Genomic DNA, 19866 nt, shown 5'->3' with positions numbered 1-19866 from the left:
GTGGCCAGAAGGACATGGAGAGGGCTAGGAGGAAATACACCCATGTGTTGTCTGCATGATTTCTACAAGACCGTTTATCACAGGAGCAACAGAAAACCCAGCAGACTGAAAGACACGGTGGGCAAGTATACCTCCTGTTTAGGGAAAAATATGGCATATACCCCCGTGTTCTGCAGGAATTCGTGATAGAATCCTGAAACATTAGATATAATGGTCTGTCTATTATAACTGGATCTGTTCCACAGGACTGGCACATGGCTAATGTGGTGGCGATATTAAAAAAGGAGTCAAAAAGTGAGCCCGGAAAATATGGCCTTGAAGTCTTACCACAATTGTGGGTAAAATGTTTGAGGGTTTTCTAAGAGATGCTATCCCGGATTAAAATATAACTTCCTTTCAGTATGGGTTTATGTGGGATCGGTCCTATCAAACTAATCTGACAGCTTCTATGAGGAGGTAAGTTCTAGACTGGACCTGGGGGAGTCTTTGGATGTCATTTATCTCGATTTTTCCCACTAATTGGGACAGTTTTCTGTAAGAAATAGATCTGGAGAAGTAGGAGGCTTCTGCCGAGAAGTGGTAAATAAGGTCTAACACTGATAAATGTAAGGTTAATGCATTTAGGAAGGAAAAATACATGTCACCATTACATACTAAATGGGAAACTGGGATATTAGTTGACAGCAAACTTAACCTTAGCAACTAGTGTCAGGCAGCTGCAGCCAAGGCAAGGCAAATAAGATCATGTAATGCTTCAAAAGAGACATGGGTGCTCATGACAAGAACATAGTTGTAACGCTTTATAAATCCCAAGTCAGACCGCTCATGGAATATTGGATACAGATTTGGGCACCAGTGCACAAGAAAGATATAGCACAGCTTGAGCAACTTCAAGGACAGGCAACTAAATAAATAAGTGGAATGGGTGGATTACAGTACCCAGAAAATCATCAAGAATAGGGTAATAGAATTACAAAAAAAAAAAAAAAGACGCCGGATGGGTGATCTAATAAATACGTGATCAAAAATGATCCGCACTCTGGCTGTAGAATTTATTTTAATCTACTTCCAGAAAATCATTTTTGGACATAAATCGCCCTGCGTTTCAATACACATTGTCCACCTGTCAACAAGCTTTCATATTCCAACATTAAAAAAATGTTTTAGGCTGAGCAGCAAGCCACAAATGAACGGCTGTCTACACCTCTTCATCAGACGTGACTCCTCGTACTCGTAGGACTTCTTTCAGGGGACCAAACAGGTGATAGTCCATCCAATAGAATCAGTTCACGTGCACGCTCAATGTTGTCATCAGTCGTAGACGTGGACGGGCGTCCGCCTCCTTCATGGCTGACACTTGTGCGACCTTCTTTGAACTTCTCTATCCATTCATAACTTCTCGACAAAACTCTTTCTCCATACTGTGAAAAGTCTTCGATAAATATCAGCTCCAGACAAACCCTCAGACAACAAAAAACTAATCACTGCACGCTGCTCTTCTATCGTGCAAATCACAAGTTGGGCAGCCATTGTTTCTCGTGGGGTTCAAAAGTAATTGGACAAATTAACATTACCAGAAATAAAATGTTTTTGTTTTTTTTAATGCTTTGTAGAGAATCCTTTGCAGGCAATGACTGCCTGAAGTCTGGAGCCCATGGACATCACCACACGCTGGGTTTCCTCCTTTGTGATGCTTTGCCCGGCCTTTACTGCAGCGTCTTCAGTTGTTTCTTGTTTGTGGGTCTTTCTGCCTTAAGCAATTGAAATGCAGCTTGATCGGGGTGAGATCTGGTGATTTACTTGGCCAATGCAGAATATTCCACTTCTTTGCCTTATAAATGCCTGGGTTGCTTTCGCAGTATGTTTTGGGTCATTGTCCATCTGTTCTGTGAAGCGACATCCAATCACCTTGCTGCATTTGGTTGAATCTGAGCAGAAAATAAATCCCTGAACACTTCAGAATTTATCCGGCTGCTTCTGTCTTCAGTCACATCATCAATAAACACTAGTGCCCAGTGCCTTTGCCAGCCATGCATGCCCATGCCATCACACTGCCCCCACCATGCCATCACACTGCCTCCACCATGATTATATAACTGTATATTCAATATGATTTGGTAAACAGCTAAAATGCCAAAACTTGTGTCACTGTCCAAATAATTCTGGACCTAAGGGCTCATTCAGACGAGCGTAAAACTGGTCCGTGTGCTGTGCATGAAAATCACGCACAGCACACTGACCCATTGATTTCAATGGGGCCATTCACACATGCAGGAGTTTTCACACAGCGTGTCTGTTGCGTAAAACTCACTATTGGTGCGTTTTTCACGCACCTATGTGCCCATTGAAGTCAATGGGCGCGTGAAAATCATGCACAGCACATGGATGCACATCAGTGTGCTGTGCGTGATTTGCCCATCAATTCCATAGAAAAATAAAAGAAGTGCTTTGCAAGTGCGTGAAAAACACATGCCACTCGCAAAGACTACACATGGACCAGATTTACGCACGTGAACCTGATACGCTCGTGTGAATGTAGCCTTACTGTATATCTTCACTACTCTGGATCCCATGTTACCTAACTGCAGGGAAATTAAAAAAGGGACTGTATTGTCAGCTGCAAGAAAAGGAAGCAGACTAACTCTGCTCAGAGTCCCTCCCCCAGCAGCACAGATTAACAGCGGCAGCACCAAAGGGGACACAGAGAAGAAAAAAGAAGAGAAAAGTATTTTTATATACCAGAAATACTACAAATGACATTAAGATAGCTATTAACAGAATTTCTGGCCTTTTGGTATGAAAATGATTCATGAAATAACTCTTTTTACAGAGGTTATTCCATCACCACAACCTTTGTCTACGACCTATTAGGGAAATCAACGTCATAGATGGGGCCTCCAGTCTATGAGCCAGAGTGGAGAACAGCTGCGTAAGAGCCTCTCCTGCCCTGAAGGACTCTGCGTGACCATGTATTACCATGTCATCCATTCATTTAAATGGGAAATGTGTAATTAAATAGCTGCACCCGGGATAGAGAAGCCAGACCCACTTTGATCAGCTTGGATAACTCCTTTAAAGGGGTTGGACCGCCATGGCTTTTCAAATAAAAATATTCTGTCATAAGTATTATTAAAACTAAGGATGAACCTCACTGTTTAAATATTATTTTGCTCATCATTACCTGCTTTTGTTATCTCTCATTCTCCCGCCTACATGCACCGATGCGGTGGGCGGGCTGATTGTGCCACTCGTGGGACCGCGGATTACCCGCTTCTGCCTACAGCTCCCATGATCCTTTAGGCAAGCCTGCTCCCCGCACCTCTCTACTCCCCTGGCCTGCTGTCAATGACTGTGCGTGCGCAGCTTCGGATAGAAGAGGCAGCGAGAGAGCGGTGCTACTATAGGGTGGGATGAGTCGGGTGCCTATTTTAACATTGTTATTTTTAACTTTTTTAACTAAATTTACTTTTCCTTTGGCATGTAATAATAGACAATTTTAGAGATCAGTGTATTTCTTTGTATTGTGCATTCAATATGTAAACTAGCCATGGTGAAATATACTTTGGAGGATAAACTGCATATTGTTAACACGTTTGTGTAATCCTCTAAATTGCTTTTATGCCTCCACATGTTTTACATTACATCATGGGCAAATCTTATGAAGGAGAACGATTCTTTGTGAACAGGAATCCAACAATTCTACGTCTGTACTGCAGGGGTGGCTGAAGGTTTGTGGCATGGGATTTACTTTTTATGGAGTCTGCGTTACATGATCTGTCGTCTAATGTATTTAACCTAATGCTGCAAATTTATATACAATCTAGAATATTAAATCTCATCATCTCACAAATAAACCAAAGTTTCAGGTCCCCATTTATAGCTACTTTTAAAGAGGACCCTTCACCTGCCCAAAAAAACCTGCAGTTGACCGCTTAGATTGCGGGCGCCTCACAGATTCTGCCGCTTTTTATTTTTTTCTTCTAGCCCCCACCGTTTCTGATATATTTGGGCTGTTCGTTCTGGTGTCCGATATGCAAATGAGGCCTTTGACTGTCAAGTGGGCGGTTTCCCCTTATCAAGTGACAGTGTTACCCGCCCACTTGACAATCAAAGGCCTTATTTGCATATCGGGCACCAAAACAAACGGCACCAATATCTCAGAAACAGTTGGGGCTAGAAGAAAAAACGAAAAAGCGGCTGAATCTGTGAGGCGCCTGCAATCTAACGGAGATGTCAACTGCAGTTTTTTGGGCAGGTGAAGGGTCCTCTTTAAGTTGTTGTCCAAGATGAAAAAAAAAAAAGGAGGATCTGCTTTTTTTCCACCAAAAACAGTGCTACATCTGTCAATGGGCTAGGTCTGGAAGGCCATGGAAAGACATCGTGTTCTCCTTTTTTCTCAACCTGGACAACACATTTATCATCACAGCGAGTCTATTGCACTTAAAAAAAAGTATTTCCCCATTTTATATGTTGGTTTTTTTCATGGACCTACTTGGGACCCAGATTTGATTTAGCAAAGCACCAAATTCAAACATCTCCTATTCTGGATATAACTTCTGCCTTGCCTAGATCTTATGTGCCGGAATCACAAACAGTTTATGAAGTTTTGGATTAAGATCTTAAAGCAACTATATAAATTGTAGCTTGACTGAAATAAATTTAGGCACATCTACAGTTTTGGATATCAGATTGCTATGGAACTGTAGGACAGGTCTCACTGGTGGGGTGCCCCATAGTCCTTCACGAGGCGCAGCACCTCAGATTCAGCAGACAGTCCCGCTGTCCGTAGGTATGATGCCTCTGACCCAGCAGATGTGATCTATCACAGATCGATCATATTTCGCTGAGCAGATTGCTATAGGGACACAAGTGTGCAGGAGTGAACTTGTAACTTTCTTCTTGTGGCAGAAGAGACAAGACGACTGGGCACCGTGGCTGATACTGGGGCACCGTGGCTGGCACTAAGTATGAGTAGTCCTGATCTAAACATTTGCTTCATACTACAAATCAATGGGCACAATTTGAGCTACTTTTAAGTTAGGTTGAGAAAAAGGGAGGATCTCCTTTTCCCCCCAGAAATAATGCCACGTCTGTCAAATGGCTGTGTCTGGTAGTTTGTGGTTTTACTGTAGACCTAAGGAAACAATCCGACCACTTCAGGAGTCTGTTTGATTATTCTTTAGTAACTAGACAACAGGATCTGGAAGCATTGCTTATCTGTTACCTGTGGTTTGTTTAGCTCTGAATTAAATGGGTTTTCCCATCTTCCAAATCCAGATGGGTTTTCCCATCTTCCAAATCCACAGGATATGCCATAAATGTCCAATAGGTGCGGGTCTCAGTGGTGGGACCAGCATCTATCTCTAGAACCGGGCCCTCTGACCCCTGTCCAACCTTATCTTGCGGTCACTGCTCTACGACCACTAAATTACGAGGTGGTCAGGAGTACAGAATCAGCTAAGCTACGTTGTTTCCGTAAACCCCATAGAAGTGAATTGGAGTTACAGAAACAGTGCAGCAGTGTCCGGAGAGCAGCGGGACTGGGACAAGGTAGGACGGGTGTCAAGGGATATGTGCAGGTCCCAAGGGTGGGGCACACATCTAATGGACATTTATGGCCTATTCCGTGGATATGTAAAGAGGATATACGGCATTCCAAATAATAACTGTGCTCGAGTAGGACTCCACTCCGTAATAATATTAATGTAAGACTTGGCCCTCAGGTTCTTGTTGAGAAAACATGACATTTTTGTTTTGCAATCCACAATATTATGAACGTTTTCAGGTCTAGCAAGATCTTCATCAGATAATTTGGATTGCCTGGGTGATAAAGAATAGAAGGGTAATTTCTAAGTAATATATGCCGTGTGAGAACACAACATTGCGGTGAAGAATATTCTGTGTATCTGCCATAAATGTTTGAGATGAGAATACCCCTTTATGGAATTGGATAATTATTATTGTACTTATTTAAACAGATATAATATTATTATCAGACAGTCCCCATACTAATGGGAAATAATCAGAGGAATACATGCAGAATGTCAGGACTGTTCAGATCCCCCATGGTTGGCTTGCAGATGTCTCAGCAGACACAGATGGAAGACAATTGTCTCATGCAAGAGGCAGCTCCACCAAATGGTGCCAGTCCGGGGGCACAAGCCCTTTGATGACTCATCTGCTGCTCCCTTCTGGCCACAGATGCATTGATAGAAGAACTAGCCCATGGAAGGTTTGTAGGCGATCTTGAATCTTGCAGTGATCAAGTTGCAGCAAGTGTAGTTGACAATCCATGACGCAGGCGCAATTCCGTAGGTTGTGGTTTGGATTCAGTCAAAATTCTGTTGACAGACACGTGTCGTACAGCGGAGCTGCTATACTGCAATATACTCTGTTCCATTACGTTCTAGGAGATTTTTTTTTCCAGAGGACTGAAAAGTGGGTAAAGACTACGACTCCCAGAATCCACAGAGAACATCCTGCACAGACACTGAGCCAGGGCGGGGGGGGGGGGGGGGGGGGATTACCTCGAAATATGAGTTTAGAAGAAACCATCAAAATATCCGAATTAGCTCAGAATAAGACAGCGTTATAAGAATAAAATGTAAATCAAGGTCAGTAAAAAAAAATTATAAGTAGAGCAATGTTCAGTATTTACCAAGTTACTCAACAATACGTGCAAATTATCGGTAAATTGGTGTTCGGGGGAGGAGTATAAATTCTTAGGAGCAGCAAAAATACACCTGTACCTTAAAGGGACAGTCTCATTATAGATCACCCCTTTAAATCGGAGAGCCGCAAGTCTGGCTCCTGAGCTGGAACATGTGGCCAGTTGTTCATTTCTGCTGCAGTGGCAGCTATGGGTGAAAAGTGGTATTACATGGCGGCCATTCAGACTCATGGCTATTTCTGTAATACATGGACGGCTCGAGTCCGCAATAGTCCCTGCTGGTCCATAGAGGAGGGATTTGAGCAGGAGAGATGCTATACGACATTCATATGACATAGAAGGCACAAGGCCAGGGTTGTCCTGATGTGACAATGTCTAAGTGACAGACTATGTTGACAAGTATCTCTCTCGTACAGTGTATGCTGCCGATTTCCACGTACCCTCATGTACCTGTTAGGGTTATCATGATAGCAGAATTTGGACTTCGATACCGATACTTCGTGTAGTATTGCGATTCTCGATACCAAAACGACACTTTCCCAACAATAATTTAAAAATAAAGTTCTTCCATTTTCTGATGTGAGGCGCGAGGTGTGATGAATTTGAACTTGTGCCTCACATTAATAGTAATTAACCCCATCATGTTTCTTACTGTCATAATGGACAACATCGGGTTAATGTGTGAGGTTAATGATGGGGTTAATTACCATTAATGAGAGGCACATGGAGGTACTAAATTCATCACACCTCGTGCCTCACAATAATGAAAGAAAGCAGTTTTTATTTTATTTTTTAACAGCGTACACATCATAAATGATGCTATAAATTTGTTGCAGATTATTACGGCCACGACGATATCAAATGTGTGTATGTTTTATGTATTGAGACTTTTATTTTAATGTTTATTGTAAAAAATGTGTGTTGTATTTTTTAAAAATTATTATATTATTAATAATAAATGTAAAGTGCCCATATATGGTATGTCCCTCAATCGTGTCACAGGGATTCCCTGTGACGCCATCCAAGGGGCATCACCCCTTCTCATTTTCCTATTGAATGCTTCGGTCAGCTTTGATGGCAGCATTCAGGGGAATAGCGGCGGAGATCAGAGCGGGGCTGCGGCTGTGTAATACAGTCATTGCGTGCGGTCAGCATAAAGTGATGCGTCCGGCACTGCACTAATGACTGGCAGCGCCGGCACTGAAGACAGAACATAGGGATGTTTTGCAGTTCGCCCGCCATGTTCTCGGTCTTCAGTGCCGGCGCTCAATAGTGCAGCGCCGGATGAATCACATCATGCTGACCGCACGCGCATTTGTCAGGAGCGGGACAATGGACGTATACCACAGCTGCAGCCCCGCTCCGACTACATTCATGTATTACAATACTAAGCTGTGCGGCCGTCTTTCTGGTCTGTCCTTTTTATAGAATTACATATTATACTAAAGAAATCCTTGCAACTCCCTAGTTATAATCTGCTCCTAAATTACCAAATTAATTTGTTTTCATAAATCTAGAGTAGCAAACGATGGTGTTTTGTGAAGAAGGGCGTAAATATTACCGGTGACAAAAAGTCAAATCTCTGACCTGAATTAGGAAAACAAGCTTCGTGGATGTAATGCAATGCAGAAAGCGACGGGCCACTGCTCGAATTCCAGTCATTTTTGGATTACAGCATAGAGACTACACTCTTGGGAACCACCTGTTCCCAACCGCAGACAATATTTCTATTGTCCGTGAGATGGAAATGGGGTGTCTCCATAGCAACGACACATGAAATTGAGAAGAGTTCTTCTAAGCCCTGAAAAGGCTCTAAGATGCTAATGTTTCAAGATCAGGAAAGTCACAGCTGGACTTGGAGGCACATCAAATTTCACGCCAAAATGCGAATAACGCAAGATTGGGTGACCCGCTGACTAGAAAATGATCAGGTTGAAATCTGCTGCTTTATTCTGTGTGTTGAGCGTATTAAGTGATATGTTAGCCCATAAAATCAGAAACGGAAAAAGGCGACTTTATTTTTTACATACATCTATATTTCGTCCATATTCTTCCAGAACTTATACTACTAGTTCTCATACTATTTCACCCCATTTGTTCTCGGTTTAAGCCTTTAAGCCGCTTAATTGGGGTAAGATTTAAGATGAACGTGTAAGGCTGGGTTCACACTGCGCGGTTTTTTTGTTTTGTTTTGGTAGATAAACTTACATGTCTCAAGGGGAGTTCATCAACCAAGGCAAAAAAAAACACAAAAAAACGCATGTTCAAAACGCAACAAAAATGCACAGTGTGAACCCAGCCTAAAAGCTATGAATGAAAAAGACCACATAAATAAATAAAAAAAGGTGAAAGCAGATGTGCCCAAAATGGACAAGAAAATATGGAAGTAGGGAAAGCCCTCTTCTTTTTAGGAATAGATGGAGGTTTTAGCTTATCTGCTCATTCACGTATATAAGATGGTCAGGCTCAATTCTCTCCGTCTTTTATATGAACGTTGAAGAGAATCTAATCCCATTGTTTTCAATAGAAATCAGTTCTGCATTTTATATAGCCTCCTATATAAATTATCAAAATGTCGGAGGCCAGGGCTGTCTTTGTAGGTTTCGAAGTTATACAATATCAGGCAGAATGTACCTGGGCCATTGCATAGAAGAAGCCAACAGTGCACTGGGTGATAGCTGCAAATGAGCATAGTCCTGTGTATACGGCTGTTGTCATTTACTTTCCTCTTGTTTTTTGTAGATGATGTATTGCCATCCAATCATCTTTACCCCTCCCTGCAATGGGCTGAAGTTTGCACATTGCATGTGACATGCAGGCTGCTGCGCAGGGCCCAGTCTGTCGCCTCTCCTGTGCACTAAACCTGAATCTGTGGCTCTCCAGAATCCTGCCTTCTATTTGGAATATCAATGTAACCAAAGCTTCTAAATAGGGGAGATATGACCACATCTCCTTAACTCCTTAACGCCGAAGGACGGATATATCCGTCCTCGGCAGCTGCTAGTTCGCGCAGGAGGACGGATATATCCGTCCTGTGATGGCGCGGGTACTGAGACTGTACCTCCGCGATCAGCGGCAGGAGCACGGCTGTTATACACAGCCTGGCTCCTGCTGCAACTGCCGGAATCGAAGCGCGCGCCGATTCCGGCAGTTTAACCCATTAAATGCCGCTGTCAATAGTGACAGCGGCATTTAATGTGTTTGACAGAGGGGGGAGCTCCCTCTGTCACCCGATCGGCGCCCCCGCAAACAAATCGCGGGTCGCCGTCGGGTTTCCATGACAGCCGGGGGTCTAACAAAGACCCCCAGGTCTGTCTTCAGCATCTGCCTGTTAGGCGATGCCGGAGGCATGACCTAACAGATTGCCTGTCAGTTTTACACTGACAGGCAATAATGCTTTGGTATACGAAGTATACCAAAGCATTATATATGCGATCGGCACATCGCATAGTGAAGTCCCCTGGTGTGACTACAAAAAAAAAATGTAAAACAGTTAAATAAAGTTTGTGAAAAAAATAAATAAATAAATAATTACAGTCAAAGTCAAATAAAACTACTTTTTTGGCCCAAAAAGTGGTTTTATTTAGTAAAACGGTCAAAACAAATCACACATACACATATATGGTATCCCCGCGATCGTAACAACTTGACCAATAAAATGAACATATTAATTAAACCGCCGGATGAACGGCGTCCAAAGAAAACGCAAAAAACAACGGCAAAATTCTCTCTTTTCTCCCATTCCCCCCATAAAAAATAAAATAAAAGTTAATCTATAAGTCCTATGTACCCCAAAATAGTACTAATACAAACTACACATTGTCCCGCAAAAATCAAGCCCACGTACGGCCACATCGACAGAAAAATAAAAACGTTACGGCTCTTGGAATGCGGCGATGCAAAAACAAGTAATTTTTTTCTAAAAGGGTTTTTATTGTGCAAACGTAGAAAAAACATATAAAACCTTTACATATTTGGTATCCCTGTAATCGTGCCGACCCATAGAATAAAGTTAACATGTTATTTACGCTGCATAGTAAACGGCGTAAATTTATAACGTGAAAATTAATGCTGGAATAGCTGCTTATTTTCAATTCTCTCCTAAAATAAAGTTAATAAAAGTTAATCAATATGTTATAAGCATCTAAAAATGGTACAATTACAAAATACAACTCGTCCCGCAAAAAACAAGCCCTTGTACGGCTATGTCGACGGCATAAAAAAAAGAGTTACGACTCTTGGAATGCGACCATGAAAAAACAAAAATAATCCTTGGTCATTAACGTGCAAAATGGCCCGGTCATTAAGGGGTTAAAGGTGTTGTTAGGAGGTGATGAGGAGGATTTCAAGGGTCTGATGTAGTTTCTCTGACATGCAGAACATCTTTGAAACCGTTCAACCAGCATGAGAGCAATCCTGCCTGCTTCAGTGCTCATGTGAGCCAAATGCCCATTGATTTCATTCGTGGGTCATTCTTAGTCATCCAGTAGCCCTTTTAAAAGGCAGTGGAAATTGACCCCAGATATATAAGGAAACACCCATACAGGATACGGAACCCGTGTCTACCCAGATTTTAAGGATAGAAACCATTATTTCAAGGTTTTAAGAAAAGTAGACATAAAGAGCCTAGACCTAACTTTAAAAATAATCATTGGGGGTGGGTGCGACCCGCATTTGCCGGACATTTGTGGCTTGTCCTGTGGATGCGCCCTAGGATGTTCAAGGTGGGAAAGCCGATTTAGGTAAGGTAATAGAATAGAAAAAGCGTTCGTGTTGATACATTAACATCCACTGTATTTCGGAATAAACGTCTGCACTCTTAACAATACTTGTTGTTATGTAATATATAATGTTAAAAATCTAATAAAAAGATTTAAAAACAAAAAAAAGTCATTGCCAAGAATAATATGTCACAAAATGATTCAACTGTTCCTTGCCAGCTGTCAATGACTTTCCTGTATTGGTGACTACGCTGTCCGTACATGTAATAGACACAATGGGGCAGATTTACTACTGTGTCTGGGTCTAGAAAATGGAAAAAAATGTTTATGTTTGTATCTAGCTAGACACCTAAAAAGTATCCTGAAAGGGTTGTGACTTAGTGGGAAAGGAACCTGACTTGCCGAAAAAGGGAGTGGTTTAAAATGTGCCAATGTGCACTAAAAAACTTGCGCAAAATAAGCCAAATCATAAGTGGTATAGGAAAAAGTGTCTAACAGGTCATGCAACATGCGCCAAAATTATCACGCAGTGCCTGTAACATGACTGACGAAAGTGCCAGTCCAGTAAATGCGCACCCACTGCCAGACTTGGCGCTCTCTGCCCGACTCAGCAAGAGGTGGCGATCCAGCCCTGTGACCCCCCTCAAAGTACTAGGGCCCTGCCTAAAGCAGGTAAATCGCCTTAATAAGGGCAAACCCACTATCCGGAACCTAGCTAGCAAACCCGGTGTATCCCTGCTGGTGATCAGGAATATGTTGCTTTCACCAGGCAGGTGGAGATGTCAAACTAGCAAACGTCAGTAACGGAGCAGTAGCGTCAGAGGTAGAACAATAACCAATATCATGAACAGAGTAGAGCCGCGTAAAAAAACAAAAACAGGAGGGTCAAAACAGGACCAAATCAGCAGACAGAAGAATATAGTCAACAGGCCGAGGTCATACACAGTAGCAGTGGGGGAGAATGCAAAAAAAGGTAAATGGGAAAAACCAAGACACAGAGAACACGAGCAGAAGCAACTAGGAAGATCAATAACTGGTAAGAATACCAGGGAAAAGCGGACTAAATAGAAGACATAACTAATAGATAGCTGCTCCGGGTTATGATTGGCTGAGAACCCGAGTGACTGACAGCTCCCAGACTTAACCCTTCTCCTACCCTTCTGCCTAGCTGCAGTAGCAGGGAGTGTGACAGGACCACGGTGATAAATTTGGTGCATTTCAAGCCTGCCAGGTCCAAGTTCACACTATTAGTATGTGTGGGCCAATATCTGTGCTCATTAGTAGTTGGAGTATTTGCTACACAAACTCCCGGGGGGGGGGGGGGTCATGCCAGCGCTGCTCTGCTATCATGCTGTTCTGGCCAGCCTAGTCTCCATCTGCGGCCTACTAGAGGACATCAGAGGTTTTCTGGTACAGTTACATGAGCTTAGACCAGGGGTCTCAATCTCGGCCGGGTAAGTGGGCCACATATAGAAAAAATGGGAAGTTGACGGGCATTACTTTTAAATTTGATACAATACAAAATTATTGTTAATCAGTTAGTTATTTGATCTACTATAATAATACTACATCACTATAATAATAGCGCTAGGTTTAAAATTTGAGATATTTCTCCACCTGCTTATTTCAACAATCCAGTTTTTCCAGTTTAAGTAGATGCTGCCAGTGCCCGCCGCAGATACTGCCACAGTGCCCGCCGCAGATACTGCCACAGTGCCCGCCGCAGATGCTGCCAGTGTCCGCCGCAGATAATGCCACAGTGCCCTCTGCAGATAATACAACACGCCCCTAGATAATGCCACAGTGCCCGCCGCACATGCGGCCACAGTGCCCGCCGCACATGCGGCCACAGTGCCCGCCGCACATGCGGCCACAGTGCCCGCCGCACATGCGGCCACAGTGCCCGCCGCACATGCGGCCACAGTGCCCGCCGCACATGCGGCCACAGTGATGTCAGGGGCTTGCCCAGAGCTGGAGTCCCAGGCAGAGCGCTAGTATGCTTTTCCTGGGTCTCCAGCTGTGATCCTGACATCACTGGGACTCCTGTTCTGGGGAAGCCCCAGACATCGTGTGTCCAAACATGGACACCGACGTCAGGGAATTCCACAGAGTCCCGGAGCAGAGCTGATACTAGCGCTCTGCCCGGGACTCCGCTCTGGGGAAGACCCTGACACACTGTCCAAATATGGACAGCGATGTCAGGGAATTCCACAGAGTCCTGGAGTAGAGCCTATACTAGCGCTCTGCACGGGACTCCGGCTCTGGGGAAGCCCCAGACATCGCTGTTCATATGTGGACAGCGATGTCAGGGAATTCCAGTCTCAGAGCAGAGCCGATACTGTGTCCCGCGGGCCGCAGATGACAGCCCCAGGGGCCGCATGCGGCCCGCAGGCCGTGTGCTTGGGACCCCTGGCTTAGACCTAAATGGAGCTCCATAACTCTCGCTAAAAGTTGAATGTCCTAAGTTACACTTTACATTTATTTTAGAGACCGATTCTAGATGGACCACAGATCATAGTCTATTGATATGGTTATGTGGTGACATTCATCTCGTGCAAACATTCTCACAGCATTGCGGACAGGTATCAAATTTTTCTTTTAATGTATGAGTTTTAATGTATGCATTGTTTATGTTCACAAAACCTACGTGTAACCATTATATTTGGTTTATGAGTGGCACTTTTAGGCTACTTGCACACGCTGCGGAGAATCCGCAGATAAACCGTACAATCCACACTAAATATTGCGTTTTTGATGCGGTTTTAGATGCAGATTTTACTGCGGAATATGATTGACTTCGCTGGATCTGTATTACGCTGCGGATTTGCCGTAGGAAAATCTATACGGTAAAACTGCACGCAATACACTTCGTGTGCATGTGGCCCTAGAAATCCCCATAAAAGGGAGATTTGAGTAACAACTACTTTGCACTATTGTTTTAGCATGAAAGTTTTCTAGTTGTATTACTTTCTATGGACATGTCAAACAGCGTGAAATCATCTAGTTGTGTTGTATTTACCTCAGCATGTCCACCAGAATTCAGGGTCTTATTGCAATGCTCACACTTCAGGCAGAACTTGTGCCAATCTTTTCCCAATGAGGTTACTTTCTCAGCTGCAGAAAGAAAAGAGAAACGTTTTAACAAAACGATCACGAGTGGTAACAAAGTAACAGTAAGGCCCTGTTCACACTGAGGTTTTTACGGGGGGATCTGCCTCAAAATTCTTTCAGATGTTGCCAGCAGAAAATTTGCAGCGTTTTTTGCGGTGTTGTTTGCCTGCGACCATCAGGCACTGCGGACAGAAAATGCGATCTCTGCCTCCCGTTGCTTACCGCTTGCGGGAAAAAAATGCCTCCGCCCCCCATTGAAATCAATGGGAGGTGATTTTATTCAGATGAACGTATAATACGTCCGTGCAACGCGCGTGATTTTCACGCGCCTCGCACGGACCTATGTTAGTCTATGGGGCCGTGCAGACTGTCCGTGATTTTTGCGCAGCGTGAGTCCGCAGCGCAAAACTCACGACATGTCCTATAATTGTGCGTTTTTCGCGCATCACGCACCCATTGAAGTCAATAGGTGTGTGAAAATCACGCGCAGCACACGGAAGCAGTTCCGTGTGACGCGTGTGATTCGCGCAACAGCTGTCAAAACTATGAATGAAAACAGAAAAGCACCACGTGCTACAAACATACAAACGGAGTGTCATAATGATGCATCATACGGGGATGACACACGGAGCGGTTAAGTGCCTTTTGCGCACGCAAAACGCACACGCTCGTGTGAATCCGGCCTAAAAGGAAAAGATTTAGAATTATACTTCCAATAAGTAATAAAGCTGGGTCAGGCCACGGCAACTAGAACATGGCTAAGGGTGCCAAATATTTTGTAGTGTTTTCTCTTGGCTTCTATAAAAGTTCTTAAAGGGGTTTTAACCTTAGGACAGGCTATTAAAAGGGGTAGAAAATTGTATTTCTGAGCTATACATGCATAAAAAAAGGACACTTTACGAAGATACATTTAGTTCTAAATGTTGTGCCGATGCCCCAGTCACGTGTCTGGAGGTCCTGTAGTTCATTCTGCTTTGATGACGCGCCGGCACATACCCACGTGACAAACAGCGGTCTCCCTCTTCCATGGTGCCGGTGCGCCATCAAAGAATGTGACTGCTAGGGGGCTGGCACTGTGACGACGCCGGGGAAGTAAGCCAGCCCCCTTCTTCCTCAGCCCCATCTCCGGCTGGCATTTCCCGATGCATGCGCAATGTATCAGCGAGCGGGGCGGGGCTACAGGCCTATAAAGGAAAAGAAGGGCATGAAGGGAACGGTCGTTTCGGAGCGCACTGAAACGGCTTGTCGCTCCTACCTGAAGTGGTGAGTATCACAGAAGTTTGATTTTGAGCAGGTAGAGTAGTTGTAGTAGTGTAGAGATCTGTTTATACATATTTGTGGGTTTTTTTTGCGGTCCCCGGATGACCCCTTTAATGTTTGTTGATGGGGGTCCCATTGTGATGACTGTCCCGAGGGTTAGACTCTCATTGATCAAACGCATGGCTTTAGGCTTAGCCATCAGTGTTTAGGTCCCGGACAACCTATATATGTTCAAATTGGCCCGTGGAGTGGTCGGACTAGTCCAGTGGGGGGGGGGGGATGTGACTGCACTCTTTATAGTCTAATCTAGCCTTAAAAAGTTTAAAAATGTTGTCCAAAATGCAAATTCTTATTTACGACCTGCTCACAATGACGACAAACTGAGAGGAAGTGGTCACGTATAAAAGTTTTTGTTATATATTTATTTGCCTTACTTTAGGCCTCATTCACGCGACCATGTCCGATTATGCGTCCAAAAAAACTGTGTCCATTTGTGTCCATTTTGCTTGTTCGTTAAAATAAACGGGAGGAGGCTCATTAGGTCATAATTTTAGTCCCAACCCTCGTAAAACACCCAAGGAAGGTCACATGATGGCAAAGACCCCCTTTTCTATTCCTTTACAGTAGAGAGAGCTTTGTCTGATCCCACTGCTTTGTTGGATCACTTTTGGGCTATATTTTGGCTGCAGATCAAGTCGTGTTTGCCTGGCTCATCTCTCGTGGATTTGGCCGGCAACATGAGAGCAAAGTAGAAAAATGAGGCTTTGGGTTCAGAAGATCGCCTCACAATGGGCTACCAGAGGAAACCTGAACAAATCTCTGCGTTTTGCCACACGTCCATCCAGATGTTTAACTGCCAGCTTGATCTTGGTCGAGTCCCACAACTCTGACCTTCCTCGCGCCAGTTCTGAAGCTCTCCGCATCAATAAAACGTGGCATCACGTGGCTGGTGAGTCCAGCAGTGTCTCTGGATGATGTCGGGGGGCCTCTGTACACTAGTTCCTTGTTTCACGTTCTGTTACAAAGCTCCAAAATCACCAACATTTAACCGGTTCAGGACCAGGCGATTTTGAGCCTTCAGGACCAGACACCATTTAGCCATTTTTAGCACGTGTTAAAAGGCTATAAAACTTTTTTATTTGTTGGGCCAACGACGTGATTTTTGCGATGTTTTTTTCCGTAGACAATGCAGGTTTATTTTTTTTATCATTTTTATACGCATCCTTTTTGCTATTTTAGAATGTCTAGGCTGAAAGTTTGATAGTAATAAAAGTTTTTTTACTTTTTAGCAATTTTTTTCTGGTAATGATAAAGTTTTACCCTAAAATAGACCTGTTATTTGTGATCGGCATTGTCTACCCTAAATTTTGATATGTTACATGTCTATTCTAGGGTAATTGGGTCAGGTCTAGCGTTACGACAATATTTGGGGAGGGGAACGTTTATTGGGTGAGTATTTTTTTTGTGTATTTATTATTCAGTTTTTTTGCACTTTGTTTAACTTTTATTTTTATGGTCTGTCCCTCAAAGGTCAGAAAACCTTTGGAGGGGGCTTTATTTTTTTCTTCTTTTACACCACGTTTTTTTCCACTGCAACTGGGCTGGACAGCAGTCCCCATTACAGGGGACGTCAGCCCTCACGCAGTTTTTTGCAGGCAGAAAAATCTGCCTCAAAATTCTGATCTGCCTGCACGCAGTTTGCCGCATGTTTCTCCTGCGGTCATTGAGCACCGCGGGCAAAAAACGCCATGAAAAACACTTTCTCTGCCTCCCATTAGTGTCAATGGGAGGTCAGAGACGTAAACGCCCGAAGATAGGGCATGTCGCTTCTTTTTCCCGTGAGAGGTTTTTACCGCTCGCGGGGAAAAAAAGCCACCTCCGCCTCCAATTGAAATCAATGGGAGGCCATTTCGGCCATTTTTTGGCACTGTTTCGGACGCGGTTTCCGCGTAAAAAAACTCAGTGTGAACATACCCTTATAGTGACTATTGTCACTAATAGGGCTGTGCTCGGTCTAGTTAGACCCAGCAGCAGCCTGCCACTAACAGCATCCCGGCGATCATGTGATCAGCCACACAATCACCGGGACCAATATAAACAGCTGCGCTGCCGCTGCCTCTATTATATACACGTGTCATATAGAGCGCTGTGTAGAAGCGATCTGAGAATATAGAAGCGCTAAAGCTGCTTCTATCTTCTCCTCAGGGTCCCCAGCCGTCGCGTACTGCCAAGCACCAGACAATTCAGTTGCGCGATTTTTCCGGCAGCCAATTAAAACCTGCGCCATAAATACACTACGGCGCAGGTTTTATGGACCCTGACCGCTAGACGTTTATATACAGCCGGTGGTCAGGAACCGGTTAAAACATAACATTTACGCTGCTTGCAGCCGCCACTAGAGGGGGCTTAGTTCATACGGTTATACCTTGAACTCAATAATAAAATATCCAGTAAGCTCCCTCTAGTGGCGGATGTAGGATGCCAGTGTTATATTAATTCTGTATTTATACAGGAAATTTGGAGCCATTTTAACAGAAAAAAAGAGCTCTGATTGCTATAAAGATGTATTAAGAAATGAATCAGCATAGAAATTTGGACCTAAAAACAACATGATAAAAGGGGGTCAGGTGGCCGGTCATTTAATACAACGGCAAGGACTGCTGATTCGTTTTGCAGATCAGGAGTCCTGGATCAAAACTCCACCATCATCATCGATACCTAGTCCCCTCTTCTTAGGCGACTGGATCACACATGCAATTTTTTGGAGCCAAACACAGGAGTGGATCCAAAAAGAAGGGAAAGTATAAAGGAAAGACTGATATATATCTCCTCACATCTGGCATGTGTGATCCCAGCCTTACGGATGCAGGGGCTCGGCAGGCTATAGATAAGAATATGGAGCTCCCCTCTTAATAGATTCTAGCACTGAACTCCTTGAGGACGTCTAAGATGCCTAGAATTTATAGCGGCAGGAATATTGTCCTATATGTATATGGGAGGGTCAGATTTTGCACTTAGTGAATATATCATATACTAGATCAGATCTACTTTTCTAGCTGTACCTGCACATATATCCACATTATTTATGATCACGAGCGCTTGCTAAATACTGGAAGAATATCCGGATTTCTGTTAAGTATCATCATTGTCCTGCAGGCACTTGGCCTGATGTGCGCCCCGCAGGGTGTGATCTTCACTAGACGTGCCAGTCTCTTTCCTTCATTTCCTGGGGTGTTCATGGAAGAAATGACCTGATTTCCTGTAAACGCTATAAATAAGAGTGAGTGCTGCACTCCTCGTTCTTTCCACATGTTAGGTCAGATTGTCCTATAAAGCCAGGGATCATGGAAGCACCAGGAGACATGGAATACGTGTGTGCAGACCACCATATGGGCACCACTGACCTATATAGAAACTTAACTACGGTAACGCCAACAGCAATTCACACCCACTCCCCTCTTCAGGTAATGCTACCTACCTGCAGGCCCCCTGTCCACCCATTTACCAGATGCCTGCTGTTTATGTCAGAACGTGACTGAGGCTTCAAAGGCAGAATACAGGCCACCATAAACAGCAGTCTGCTGACAGACTCCTAGGACCCCAATCCTCCCTTGAAAGCTTAGTATTAGGGTGCGCTCACATCAGCGTCGGGCTTCCGTGGGAGGAACCCATGAACGGAAACTATAGGGTCCGTTCACATTACCATTGATTTCAAAGGCAATGCTTGCGTCGCAGTTGGTTTGCGTTCCGTAAGAATTCCGTTTATTTAACCGAAACAATAACACGGTCGACTACGATATGGTTTCCGCTAATAGAAACCTTACAGGACGGAAACAAACGTCAACATAAGCAATACCGTTACCAATGAAATCAAAGGTAATACAAGTGGGAGCCATGGTTTCCATTTATCTGTCAATCCAACAGAAAGGTCTGACGGAACCCATGAACGGAAGCCCGAGGCGGATGTGAACAGGCCCGCACATTACACTCTAAGGCCCTGCTCACACAGTTTTTTTGGCGCATTTTTGGACGCGGACACCGTGCCAAAAACACCGCTTATGGATTTCAATGGGAGGCGGAAGAAGCCACATGCCCTCTCTTCGG

General features: G+C 44.0%; 1 protein-coding gene across 1 annotated transcript in view; it reads right to left on the bottom strand.

Annotated features, from left to right (window-relative positions):
- Positions 1-19866, bottom strand: part of CRIP2 (cysteine rich protein 2) — an 81196-nt gene that overhangs the window by 18854 nt on the left and 42476 nt on the right. Inside the window, exon 2 of the mRNA XM_075844277.1 lies at positions 14411-14505. Coding sequence (XP_075700392.1) covers positions 14411-14505 — 95 coding nt within the window. The remainder of the gene's footprint in view (positions 1-14410; positions 14506-19866) is intronic.

This window comes from Rhinoderma darwinii, chromosome 12 (assembly GCF_050947455.1).
Source record: "Rhinoderma darwinii isolate aRhiDar2 chromosome 12, aRhiDar2.hap1, whole genome shotgun sequence".
NCBI lineage: Eukaryota > Metazoa > Chordata > Amphibia > Anura > Rhinodermatidae > Rhinoderma > Rhinoderma darwinii.
Note: the sequence above shows the minus strand (reverse complement) of the source record. Positions and strands in the feature narration are given on the sequence as shown.